Source organism: Alligator sinensis, unplaced genomic scaffold, assembly GCF_000455745.1.
Source record: "Alligator sinensis unplaced genomic scaffold, ASM45574v1 scaffold886_1, whole genome shotgun sequence".
In the NCBI taxonomy this organism is placed as follows: Eukaryota; Metazoa; Chordata; order Crocodylia; family Alligatoridae; genus Alligator; species Alligator sinensis.
In genome coordinates, this window is record NW_005842040.1 from 654,427 (window position 1) to 667,656 (window position 13,230).

The 13,230-nt window shown below is 49.6% G+C and overlaps 1 protein-coding gene across 2 annotated transcripts in view; it reads right to left on the reverse strand.

Moving 5' to 3' along the window:
• Nucleotides 1-873: 873 nt before the first annotated feature.
• IGFBP4 (insulin like growth factor binding protein 4) overlaps nt 874-13,230 on the reverse strand; it is a 40,669-nt gene continuing 28,312 nt past the window's right edge. The window contains exons 2-5 of one of the 2 annotated variants that reach the window (XM_025202904.1): nt 12,340-12,494; nt 10,611-10,745; nt 9,471-9,612; nt 874-1,227 (exon numbers count right to left, since the gene is read on the reverse strand). In XM_025202904.1, the coding sequence (XP_025058689.1) occupies nt 9,478-9,612; nt 10,611-10,745; nt 12,340-12,494 (425 nt within the window). In that variant the 3' untranslated portion in view covers nt 874-1,227; nt 9,471-9,477. Of the gene's footprint in view, nt 1,228-6,290; nt 9,613-10,610; nt 10,746-12,339; nt 12,495-13,230 lie in introns of those variants that run through there. The other variant, XM_014519434.2, reaches the window with a different exon arrangement.

The window sequence follows — 13,230 nt, forward strand, 5'->3', positions numbered from 1 at the left end:
GCCTTGGCACTGGCAAAGTGCCCCTGCACCTGACTGCAGTGCAGGTGAAGTGCAACACTGCTGAAGCCCCACAATGCACAGGCTAGATCCAATGCCTCTGTGGGCTGGATTCGGCCCCTGGGCTGTACATTTGTCATGATAAAACTTGCCTTCATGCACGCATCTGTCATGATGGTGCCTGGCAAGGGCTCTGAAGGGCATATCCTCTGAGGAGGTTCGGGTCTGGTTTCACAACCTTTGCAGGCTGGTCATGCCTAAAACAATATTTCTGGACAAGGAATCCCTTTGGCTTGGCTTCTTCAGGTTCAGTTTTTCCAGATCACTATTGCTTAATCCCCCATTGGGTAGGGAGGCTGGTCCCCCAGCTAGATCTAAGGATACCTGTGCTGAGTTCACAGTCGACCATTAGGCTAATGCAGAGTTCACAGGGCCCCAGGCAAGTCAGAAGCCACCTTTCCCCTTGAATTAAGGGCACTGAAACTGCTTAGCAGCCATCCATTATACAGTGGCTGTTGGTATGGTTGTCTAGTAAAGAGCAACATTGAACCTTTGCACAAGGCAGAAGGCACCCAGGAGATAAACCCCACCCCTGTTCCAGCTCTATCCTGGGTTCCCTGTGTGACTTGGCACAAACTGAATAATTTACCTTGTTTTGTGTGTCCTTATCTGTAAAACTGACCTACTATATTCCCCAACCCTAAATGCATTGTGACATTGGAATCACTCTGTGGCTGCTAAGGTGCCCACATAAAAGAAGTATGGCAGCCTCTGTAAGAAGAGACTATATAAAGTGTTTCTCCCATTTAAAAGCACAGAGACCAAGGCTGATTCACTTACTGATGTTTCAAAATGACACAGCAAAGATGAGGCAAAGTCTGTGTGGTTTTTAGTTTTAATTCAGCTCGTTTAGAAAGCATATAGTTTTTCATATAACATATGAATCGTATCATAGAAAATCACAGCTTACAGGCCATCGCTGACACCCCAGCGCCCGCCGTATTATTTGTTTTGGGCTCATTTGTCATTTGCTTTTTCTTTTAAGTGATATAAAGATAAAATACACTGAACAGAAACACATTAAATAACAGTGAAAATTAAATAGAGCAATTACCGTTTTTTTTCTTTTTTTCTCTCTTTTTGACAATATAAAGCTTCAAGTTTACTGTGTAAGGACGGGAAGCCACTACACACAGAGGGATTCTCAACACACTATATGGGAGGTTTCATCTGAAGAAGAAACAGCAAAAATCACGTAGGGGGTGAACAAAGGCGATGAGATTAGATAGTCTTATTCTTGGATAACGATCACATGTAAATACTGTTTTAATCTATAGAAGAGAGACAATATAAAATGATAAAGCCTTATGCACTTTATGATGAATGAAAAAATTTAATGCCCTCACAAGGTTCCAGTATCCCTTTTTGGCGAAGATACCAGCCTTTAAACCATCCTGCCAAAGGTAAATGGAAAAGTATATTGCTCTTATAAGGTGGTTTCTATCTGCTCATGAAACAAAGTAGGAAATTCTTTGCTTGATCTGGATCTCAAAATGTTATCCTGGGTATATCCAGAGGGAATAGGCTATAATAAAGGCACATGTGTAATGATGACTGTAGTACTGAATGTACTCAGGACATCTAGCTGTGATACACCTGCTGCAATGCTCTCTGTATTAGGTGTGTCCAGGTAAAATATATTTGCTGTGATGCTAAATGTATCAGATATGATTTATCTGCTGTGATACTGAGTGTACCAGATATGACCAGTTAGAATACATCTGCTGTGATGCTAAATGTATCAGGTATGATTTACCTGCTGTGATGCTGAGTATACCAGATATGACCGGGTAGAATACATCTGCTGTATTGCTATGTGCATCAGGTATGATTTACCTGCTGCAGTACTGAGTGTACCATATATGTCTGGGGTGAATAAATCTGTGCTGTTAAGTGTATCAGGTACGAGCTACCTGCTACAATGCTGAATATACTGGATATATTCAGGTAGCGGGCACCTGCAGTGATGCTGAATGTATCAGATATGTCCAGGGATGAGACACCTGATGACCTGCTGCATGTACTGGGCTTATTATAGAAAGTGAACAGACCAACAGCAGTGCAGCAGGTAGCTGAGAGGATCACCAGGAAAGGGTTAAAGGAAGAGAGGGCAGGCAAAAACCCAGTGGGACCTCCCCAAATGCCTGCTAAACCCAGAAGTGGAAAGTGAAAGTGGTAGCCCTTGTGCAAAGGAGCGGGGTGGCCTTGTGACTCCCAGGGAGGTAAAGCTCACTCTGCTGCAGGGGGCCAATGCAAGATTGCTGGAGGGTCCTCTGAGTCCCACTGGTGACCTCTGTGGGAAAGAGGCCTCCTCTTGGCTTATTCACAAAGAAGACCAGTGTGGTGAATGGGTCTACTGCTGACCCCCCACCTCGTGGGGAGTGACTAGCTGCCTGTGGAGCAGAAGGAAACTCACACCTGTCCTCATGGCAGCATAGGACCCCCGTGCCTAGGGTCGCAGGAAAGCCCAACGGAGCCAACCACACATTCTGGAATGTGACAGGAAGAGTGGATCGGACCTTCTGGGGAGACACTATGCCTACGTAGTCACATTTGCCTCAAGAAAAATATGCCCCTTGCCCCCCAGAAAGTGGCCTGCCCCTAGGTAAGGCGAGGAACACTAACACAGCCTGAGTCTGTCCTCATTTCAGTGCTACTTTTGTTATGTGCTACCAAGGACAGGTAAACCCCTGGCCACTTTGGAGACCAGCTATGCTCCATAGTCCATTTCATGCCTGGAGTCAAAATGCTCCAGGGGCTGAAATCCTAAAGTGCTCATTCTTGACACTGGGCTTGCTGGAGGGCAGGAGAAGGCCTTCAGGTCTTGGATGAGCGAGTAAGGAGAGTCCCCACTGCTTCCCCATTCTGAACTATGCTAGCAAATTGGCTCAGTTTAAAAGTCGAGATTGCTGACACCACAGACTGCCCCTCAGATATGCAAGTCCAGCTGCGGATGTTGCCACTGTGTTTGCAGTTGGTAACAGCCAGTGGCAGCCAGAATTCAGCTGGTGATTGCAACGTCAGTACATGAGACAGAACAGACTTCAGCCCACTGCCCATGGCTGTGAGGCTCTGCAGGTCTGAATGCTTGTTTGGGTCATTAAAGAAGACAGCAGCTTGGACTCAGGGGTGCAGGGAGCAGACGGGTGGAGGAAGGCAGTGCCCTTGGTACATCGTTTTTTCTCACCAGGTAATAAAAAGAGTTAAAAATAACTGCAATGACTCCCAGGTCAAACCCTCACGTGGCTTAGGGGGCAAGGTGAGCAAGTGGGGGAGGAAGGTCTGTATGGTGTTTGGAATCACATGCAACTGGAAGCATAATTAACTGGAGGGAGCAGTGGGAAAAGGCAGAAGGAGAAAGATACCCATTCAGCTCTGGGATGGGAAGGAAGCAAGTTGGCATCGTGACCACAGGCGAAACAATACCACCCTCTTGTACTATCTGAGGATTCTTGGACGCTTTATCCACATGCACACAAACACGCATGCATTTTGCTGTGACCGGATGAGGTTCTGCATTTCATTCAAAGATAATCACTTCTTTTTTTTAACACATATATCAAAAAAACAAACTCTTTCTCCTGAGGCTAGAATGGATAAACAGAACACAGAAGCTGAGCTATTCATGATAAGAAGGTGACTGGGTAAAAAGTGGGAGAGGCTGGACAAAGACACAGCATGGTAAACTTGGCGAGCCTGAGTTCTGTGTATATGTGCCCATGCACATACACATATATGCACACACTGCCAGGTACCGCGGGTTGTTACTTACAACCAGTGCAAAGTGAGCATCTGCTGTTTCAGCCAGTACATGTGGGGATTTGTGACATGGAAGCATTTCACACTCACTTTGCACTCATGCTCACGACACCTTAGCGTGAAAGCAGAGTTGTTCGGGCCTTGGGGTTTTACTTGCTGACCCACTTTACATTTCTGTACAAGTGCTTTGCAAGACACTAGAAACTAACTACACACACACACACACACACACACACACACACACACACACACACTGTCGATGAGGGTGAGGACGTGTGGCCGATAGCTTTGGAACATAGATGTGCACGCATGTGCTTCGGGAGTTGCAAGGGACTTGGCACGCATGCGGGTATGTACACTGCATGTCCCTAAACAACAAACACAGGGAAAGCCAAGCTTAACAAACTCCAATCCAGAGTCCAGTTCAAGGTCCCTGTCTTGACATTCCAAACTCCCCATGGGACCGGCTCTTCCTGCCTAACAGCTGTGATCCACGGAACAATGACATGGCTGGCCCACAGCCAGGAGATGGGAGTAGGGTCTATGGCAGGAGACAGCTCTTGGACTGTGGAACTCGCTGCCACAAGAGATAAGAGACCATGTGCTCCCTTCAGCCAGCACTCAACACAGTGCCCTGTCTTTCCCAAATCACCCTAAATCCACACTGCAGTTGTAGCAGCTGTCCCCATCTTCTTCAGCCAGTAACCACATAGTCACCTTCCACCCAGTGGGGAAGGAAATGAAATCTCATGGCGGGGGAGCACTGGAAGGAGTTGGATTTCTCATTCAAAGACAAATTCCACAATTTTGACACTTTTTTTCCCCTTTCCAAACCAAATGAAAACAAAAAACATGGCAACTTCCTGCAGAGCAATGTCCCGAGAAAGCAGCAAGTTTGGTTTCAAAATGCCAAAAGATCAAAAGGTTTCATTCAGAAAATGTGCCAATGGGCTGTATGGATGCTATGCAAATGAATCCTTTAGAAGGTGCAGGATTTGAGATAAAATGTCATCAAAATCAGTGCCTTTGGAAGCGGAAGGGGAAATATTTTGATTTCAACAAAAAATGGTGTCTTGTGGTCTAAAAGTCATTTTGACAGCATTTCTTACCAGCATCACTGCCCCAGGCTTTACTTCTGGATGGCAATATTCATGCACCATAATTATAGGGCAGCAACATTAAAACCAACCCTGAAGGAACCAACCAGCCCTTTATGGACAAGGGACCCCTTGCCAAAGTATCAACAAGGTTATACAAAAAGCTGGGCAAAACTCTTTCAGTTGATTTCTTTTTCTAGCAAAAAAAAGCTGCTGATGGGGGGAGCTAGAAACACCTCGCAGAGTTGTCTTGGGTTTGTTGAACTGTTAAGGTTGCAGGGGGGGAAACAACACTGAAAAAATGCTGAAGCATTTCACTTGAACATAAATGAAGCATCTATGGTTTTGGAACCAAAAAAGAAGTTTTGTTTCACAATCTCCCTCTTTTTTACTTTTAAAATACTGAAAAACCTCTCAAAAGAAATCCCTTTAGAATCCAAGTCAGCTGCTTCTTTCCCCACAAAACAACCTCTTTTTTGTCCCCTGCTGTTCCACTCACCCAAAATTTTAAAAATCTTTTCCTTTTGGGTTGAACTGAAACAGTATTTTTCTGAATTTTCAGAATGGCTGGTGAGGCAAACCAGCAGTGCCCTGAATGCAGCCCACACACATCAGGGAACACTGCACAGCCTCTGTGTAGCCTGGCATTATTTAAAAGAGAGGTCATCATTCTCCCTGCCCTGGTTGCTTTGCTAATGGAATAAAGGTGAAGGGCCTTCCAGCGCAGAGAGGACCAAGATCCCCCAGGTTTAGCAGCCAATGCAGCCCTGAATATAAATTGCACCAGTGACTACAGGGGGAGCCAGCTCCAAGCACAGGCATGCCTAACATGTACTAGGTGTTTGGTATAGACTCTCCCACCAGCTTAACTTTCCTTGGGGGGCTCTCAGCGGGGTCTGCCACCCCTTTTGGGGTCTGAGAAGGGTGGCTATGTCCATCTCAGTCCTTGCAGTCAATGTTTCCACTCCCATCTCTGCTGCCCTGGTACAGCTCTCAGAGCCACTGCCTTCCTGCCTCTCTAGCTCCTGCTCTGGTAAACTGATATCCCCAGAGGGGTGTGCTGGCTGCAGGAGGTGAGGGAGAAGAGGGGTTAGCAAGCTGTCAGGTTTGGGGTGGATTTGTGCTGACAGGAGCCTTGGTTTCACTCATTCGTCCTGCAGCCTTGTATGTTCATCAGCGGAGTCGGCATAAAAAAGGGGAAAGAAAAACAACTCAGCAGCTGCCAGGAAGCAATGAGGAGCTGAACCCCAAGCTGATCTTATCTGCTCCTCCTTTGCAAAGGGAAGTGCCTTGAAAGCAAAGGATTCCAGGCAGGAGGAGAAGGAGGAGGTGGGGAGAGAAGGCTCACGTAGTTCCCCTTATAAATCACTCTGCGGAGGTCTCCGAGTCAAAACATTGGAAGGACAGTGAGGCAAGACCATAAATCTTAGGCCCGGCACACAACTGTTCCAGTACAAGGAGAGCACTTCTCCAGCCCACACCCTCACCCCCACCCCCAGTGCCCAGCATAAACCCACTGCAAATGAATACGCCAGCCAGAACTCACCACCTGACTCTCAAGTCAACAGAGAGCGGCTGCTGACAGCTCAGGGCTCCAGCCTGCTTCCAGGATGGGCTCAAAATTCTCCAGCCATCAATCATTGTTTGCTCTTTCTAAATGGCTCTTTGCTGCTATGGAGAAGTTAAAACAGAGGGAAGTTTTTCCAAGAATGGACGGACGCAGTCGGGATAGTGAGGGGTACCCAGAGCTGATGCAAACTAGCAGAGGCCAGTGCAGTGTGTGCTGGTTTTCACTAGTGAAAGGATCTCACTTCTAAGAAAGGAAATGAACTCTGCAACACTGCTGTGGGTCTCATTCTGGGACCCCCAATATCCTTGCACACCTGGGGTTGGTCAGCCCCATTCTGCTTGTCTTCTGCTTACCCTGACAACCTGGCCTGAAGCAAAGGGAAGGGATCTTTTTTTTCAGGCTGATTAGGCGAGAGAGGTCCTGGCTACAGAGTGCTGATGTTTGGCACTGTGATGGGGCTAGGATAGGGGTCAGCAGGCATCAGAGCATGGCATGCAAGGCCATTTTGCTCGGCACACTACAATTGGCATGGGCTCTGGGACGCTGCCACTGGTTATGGAGCCTGGGCTGCTCACAGAAGGCAGCCGGGAGGCTGCAAATAGCAGCACCAGGCTCCAGAGCCCCAGCCAGGCTCCGTGGCAGTGGTGAGTGCACACACACCACTAGGTGGATGGCAGGAGTGGGGCCTGGGACAGTGCAACCCCAGCCCCTCCTCTGCCGTCTACCCGGAGGCACACATGCAGCCAGCCCCAGCCACAAGGATTGGGCCCCTCGCAACTCCCTGTGGTCTGCTCCTGGCACTCCAAGCTGAGGCATGGGTCAGGGTTGGGGTGCTTTTGGCACTCAAGCCAAAAATGTTACCGAGCCCTGGACTAGGATCTGCAGGAGAGTTGTTATAGGGAGAGGGACCAGGAGAGGGACCAGCATGGGGACTTTCCCAGAGTTAAGTAAGGTTGGGGTTGCAGCTGGTGGTATGAGAGGCTGCTTCATGCCAACCTCAGCTCAGAAAGTTCTGGCCCTGATGACCTTTTGACAATGACCTTCAGGAACCATTTCCTGAAATATAGATGGCTGCACCCATATGGCCCATCCTAAGTGTTCCAGAAACAGGAGGCAGAACCACCCAGTAATCATGAGATTGGCTTGAAAAGCACAAGAGTAAAAAAAAAAAGCTAAATTTAGGGCTCATGTTACATGTCTCCTGGATGCTGAAACTTTAGGGAACAGCTGAGTTACACCTTCATGCTCTTCTCTAGAGCCAGGATGGCCCAAAGTGTCTTTTCCAGGAGCTGGGGCTTAGGGAAAAACACTATACTGTACACGGGAAAGGAAGGGCTTCTTACAGGTGGATCCTCCTACTGGGACTCCCTTGCCTCCCTGGAGACTTTCTTGGGTGTCTCCTTGTTCTCATCCCTACTGCCACCAGCTGTAGATCAGCAAGCAGTTACTACCCACCTCCACACTTGTACCTCCACGCTCACCATACACACATGCATTCACATGGAGACATGCTGCCTTGTCTGGCAACAGGCTGGACCAGATAAAGACAGCCAGGGAACAAGGAGGTTTCTTTGACACGACATCCCCATTCCACCCCCGACACCCCAACCCAGGCAACAGTGGCAAATGTCACCCATCCAAGTGCTGTCTGCTGGCACCTGCTATAATACATCTCTTTGGGCAGGCTGATGTTCCCCTGCCCCCACAACGGGTAGGCGTGGTGGTAAGGAAATCCCAGTGCTTACTGGGCCTGGGACAGAAGGGAACCAGGCTCACCATACTTGTCTCCTCCTGCCACTCTGCTGTGGGGGCTAACGAAGTCAAAATGATGGGTGTTGGAGTCAACACCCCATTGAGATGAATGTAGCCATTCCCCTTCTCAGAGCTCTTAGTTCAGGCTGTCTGCAGACTCAGGAAGATGCTGCTGCATCCATCCTTCACACCTGGGTCACATTTTTGAGCTGCTTTCTGAAAACCCACGACAGCTGGACACCATTTTCTTTCCAGGAAAGCTGAGGCTCTGGTGCAATGACCTGACCTAGATCCAGGACCTAGATCATGGGCAGGAGCATCTAGGTCCTATGCTTTAAACTAGCCCTGGCAATATGCCGACATAGAAGAGAGGGGGTGGGACACTAGGAAATCCTTGCACCCATTATGGTGTGATCACATTAAAAACAGTTTGTGGGGTGGGAGACAGGGTTGAGAACACAACAGCCCTGCAGCCTTGTTGAGTAGGAACATAACCCAGTATGTAATGTATGCCAAATGCTTGGTGGCAGCCAAGACTTGGAGGCTATTTTTGTTGCTCTCCTTCTTTGAACTTTGGCATAGTGATCTCAAAATAGCCCCTGCTTCCCTCAAAATAGATGCAGCACATCCCCACACCTGTGCAGGGGACTCCACAGCTCCCTTAGCAGCCATGGGGAGCAGAGCATGCAGGGGGATAGGGGAGGCTGTGCAGACACCACAGCCACTACCATAATTTCTGTGCCCTGGCAAAGAGCCCCCAGCTGTCCCTTGACAAGAGAAACCTTTCCCCAGCTACCTGGGCTGGAGCAAAGTGGGAAAGGCTGGGGAGGGGACTATCCCCCTTAAGGCTGTTGGAAGGGGGGAAAGGATGACAGGAGGTGTCCCAAATGGGAAAGCCCTTGTGGTGTCCATTGCTAGTGGTCATTTTGGCACATGTGCCTAACCCAAGCCCGGCCTGTAGCCTGGGGCAGGCAGGAGCCCCCAGGTCCATGCCCAGAGCTGGGGGTAGGTTCAAAGTAAGGATCAAAAAGGGGCAGGTAGCAGCTGCAGAGCAGGGAAGCGATGTTTTGCAGGATGGGGGTGCCATTCTGACTGGGACGAGAGTACAGCCTGGGATCGCTTGGGCACAGGGAGTTGTTTTGTGGTAGTGTCCCTTCCTTCCCACTCCTAGACAGCACCAATGGGTTTGTTCAGCCTCAGCAGGTCGCCAAGGAAATCTCATAGTCCCCTTTTACCATGGGGTCACTCTCGCACGCCATCAGCTGGCTGGTGGCAATCCAAGTCCCCTTTCAGCTCAGGAAAGCCTGGCAGCTTGACGCCTGTTTTCCGGTCCACACACCAGCATTTCCCACGTTGCCCATCCAAAGCCGGGTGACACTAGGAGAGATATGGGCAGGGAAGAGGTCAGGTTATTGCCTGCTGGGCCTGCAGAGAGGACTTTCCACATGAGCTGTGTGCTTGGGCAGGCAAGCTCACCTGTTCTGCCAGGGCAGCTCACTGCTCTATAACTCCAGGGACTCAGCAAGAGGCCCCTTCGTCAGAACGGCAGATCTCCCAGTGATTTCAACAGGAGCCCACTGATCTGAGCATAGTCCAGCAATAGATTCTACCCTCCCTGGCACACCCCTTGCTTGGCATGCAGTGCCATGGAATATATGGTATGGCTGCGTGCCAAAGCAGGGGACAGGGCTCCCAGAAGGTCACTTCTGGTCCTCACCTTCTCTGACTTCAGTGGGAGATAGGTTTCTCACATTATGGGATTCACCCAGACAAAATCTGGCCCACAGCAGTTGCAGACCCTGTAGTGCAAGCATTACCCAAATAACAAAGAGCTTGCACAGTCTGAGTCAGGTCAGCTGCAGAAGGCTGATCACACAAGCAATCTATGTTTTGGAGACTCAGAAAAATGCCTAGCCTTAGCACCTCCCAGGCCAAGGATCCACAGCCCAGCCCAGTGAGGTACAGGGATGGGCATAACCATCCCCATCTTGCAGACCAGCAGAATGAGAGACTGAGAGGGGAAGGCTGAGTTCTTGAATGGTTCCTTCTAGCTCTGGGTGCTCAGCTTGAGATCCCTAGGACCTGATGTTCACAAGAGCTGAGATCAGGAGGAGCTTAAGGTAGCCCACCTTTTGAAAAGGTAGGCCTGGGATCCAGGTTCAAGATCACCTAGGTGTTGACTCAGGAGTCCTGGCTGAGACTCTTGTGTGTCAGCCACAAAACCACCTATCACTTCCTTCACTGAGCCTTACTATCCACTGGGTCTGTAAAGCTATGCCCAGAAGAACAGCCTGTCTCGTGGTCTCCAACACACATGCCCTTTGAGAGTACCATGGGGTATGGTGCTCAAGGTGAGACATGTGCTCTGTCCATACCTGCTTCGGATGGAAGTTCCCATTGCGGTCACAGTTTGGGATGGGGATGATGTACAAGTCCTCATGAGTTCGGCCCTGGGAGGCAGCTAGTCTCTCCAGAGCTCTGTGCAGCTCGCTCTGGCAGGAACCCTGCGCCTAAAAATGCAGCAGCCATCAGGACCCCCATCAAAGAAGGATGGGATATACCCATCTCCCTCCACATTCAGCACCCACAGAAACAGGCTGAAACCACCCTCTATTGCAAACTGTCACGTACTCCTGGAGGGAGAGCCCAGAAGGTGAACAGCTGGCAGGGCAGTTCTATTGTTCTCTCTAGCCAGGGGTCCCCTGGGTGGAAGAGGTGTCTGTAAAACCCCCAGGAAAGAAGTGGCATGAGATAAAATGGTACAGGACAAACCTTTTGGCAGGCATGCCAGAAATTAACCCCACACCCTTCCTGAGTGCCACTCCAATGCCCTTCTCCTGCCCAATCTGCTGCTCTGCTTTCTGCTCCCTGCTCTGTGCTCCCTGCCTGATCTGCTGCTCTGCTGTCTACTTCCTGCCTTATCTGCACCATGCTACCTGTCCCTCCCTTGTTCACTACATGCCACACAGAGGCTGTCTGTGCCACTTGCGGCATGTGTACTGCAGGTTGGCTACCCCTGGAATAAAACATCCCTCCTGTCTCTGGGAATTCACCATGTCCTAGTTTAGCCCTATCGATTCCCGAATACCAAGGAGACACCGTTCTCATCGCTGTTCCCAGATCATCACTGACAACCCTAGGAGCTTTCTCACATCCCACCCTCAGTAAGGAATCTGTTTTTCTAACCCCCTACTAGCGGTGACTTGCTAGTGCACCGGAGGGTGTATGCACTGCCCCATGCTAGCCATTGTTGCAAGAGCACCCCCTGCTGATGTGGACAGTACAAACTCCAGCTGCCAAGCAGATCCTTGCACAGAAGCACCCCCTATGACAGTGATTCTCAACCAGGGAGCCGCAGCACCCTGGGATGCCTTCAGACCCTTTCAAGGGTACTGCACAATGTTAACACCACTAGGCATGCAAACATGATTCACAAGATAAACCCAGAGATTTCAAATAGGAATCTATATTGTGTTAAAGACATGATAACCTGCTTTGGACTTTCTGAGTTCTTTGCAACAGAAGAATTGCTCTAGATTTCATCCATAGTCAAAAACTGAGTGAAAGCTAAGAGTTGGCATGTTCCAAGGGGTGCCTTAAGTCTAAAAAGGTTGAGAACCACCGCCCTACTGGCTTCTAAGGGAATAGCTAGCTACACAGCACCATGCTAGGACACCCCATGCCTGCTCCAGGGATGCCAGCTCCTGGACAGGAAGTAATATATCTGTTTTGGTTACATTAAGCATCAGGTAGTTAAGCACTGAAACAGGCTACCCAGAAAGGTTGTGGAATCTCCATCTGTGGAAGTTTTCAAGATCAAGTTGGACAGACACTTGGCTGGGATGGTTTAGTCAGGAACAATCCTGCCTTGAGCAGGAGCTGGACTAGATGACCGCCTGAGGTCCCTTCCAGCCCTACTTGCCTATGATCCTATGCTCCTATGTGCTACAGAGACATGCCCTAACAGGCACCCAACCAAAGTATTAGGACCACAAGGCACTGATTTTACCCCTGTGCAGCTGCAGTGGCAGTTCCCTCCCAGAATGGTCCAGCCCCAAGGGAAAGGGCTACTGGGAGGGGAAGAGGAGAAATGGGGCATCTCACTATTGGCCTTGTCTCATCCCGGATGTGTGTATTCCTCATCTTGACACCGTTGTTGGCCCGCTCACGGGATTTTGCCTGCTGCTTCAGATGGCATTTCCGGTCTTGGATGCTGCAGGGGCTGAAGCTGTTGTTGGGGTGATCAATCTCCTCCTTTTCTGCAAAAATAACCAGAGGGTCTTGCAGTGATTTGGGCTGTGGGCATTGCTCGTAGCAGGGGTAGTTGCTGCCACAGTCCCCTCAGCCTCCATCCATGCCCATTGGTGCCTCTTTCCTTCTGCCTCATCCCCTCTCCCCACACTGGTGCATGTCTCCTGAGCCACAAGCCAGCCATGTTGTAGACCTGAGTAGGGTTTGTAACCTGACTGACTCAGCTTGTGGCTCCATCATCCCCAACACCCTTAACATGTGGTTCCCAGGCATGTGACTACAAAAATGCTGATGCATTTGCTGCATCTATCTGCATTGACCATATCGCCACATTCTCCCCAACCTTGGGCTCCGAGCACAGGGTGTCCCAGCGTCCACTGCACTACTGGAAAGTATGCATTCCCTTACCCTGGCTCCAGCAGCTCCAGACAGCCTCTCGTAACTGCCTAGAATGGGCCAATACAAACAGACGTGCAGAACAAGCCCATGTGGCTCAGCTATGGTTGTGCCCTGTGCCATGTGACCATGCTGACTAAGGAACCATGTCAGGAAAGCCCAGCCAAGCCTGGATAGATTAACTTGGCACTAGTTATAGTGCCAAGGGGCTCAAGACATTCATGGTCATGAGTTGGAACGTGCTTGGTGCTGTACAGGCAATGTCCTTCCTTGTACAGTTTACAGGGTAAGGAGAAAGGAAGCAGGGGAAAGGTGGTTATTAGTACCCATCAAACAAATGAGGGAAAG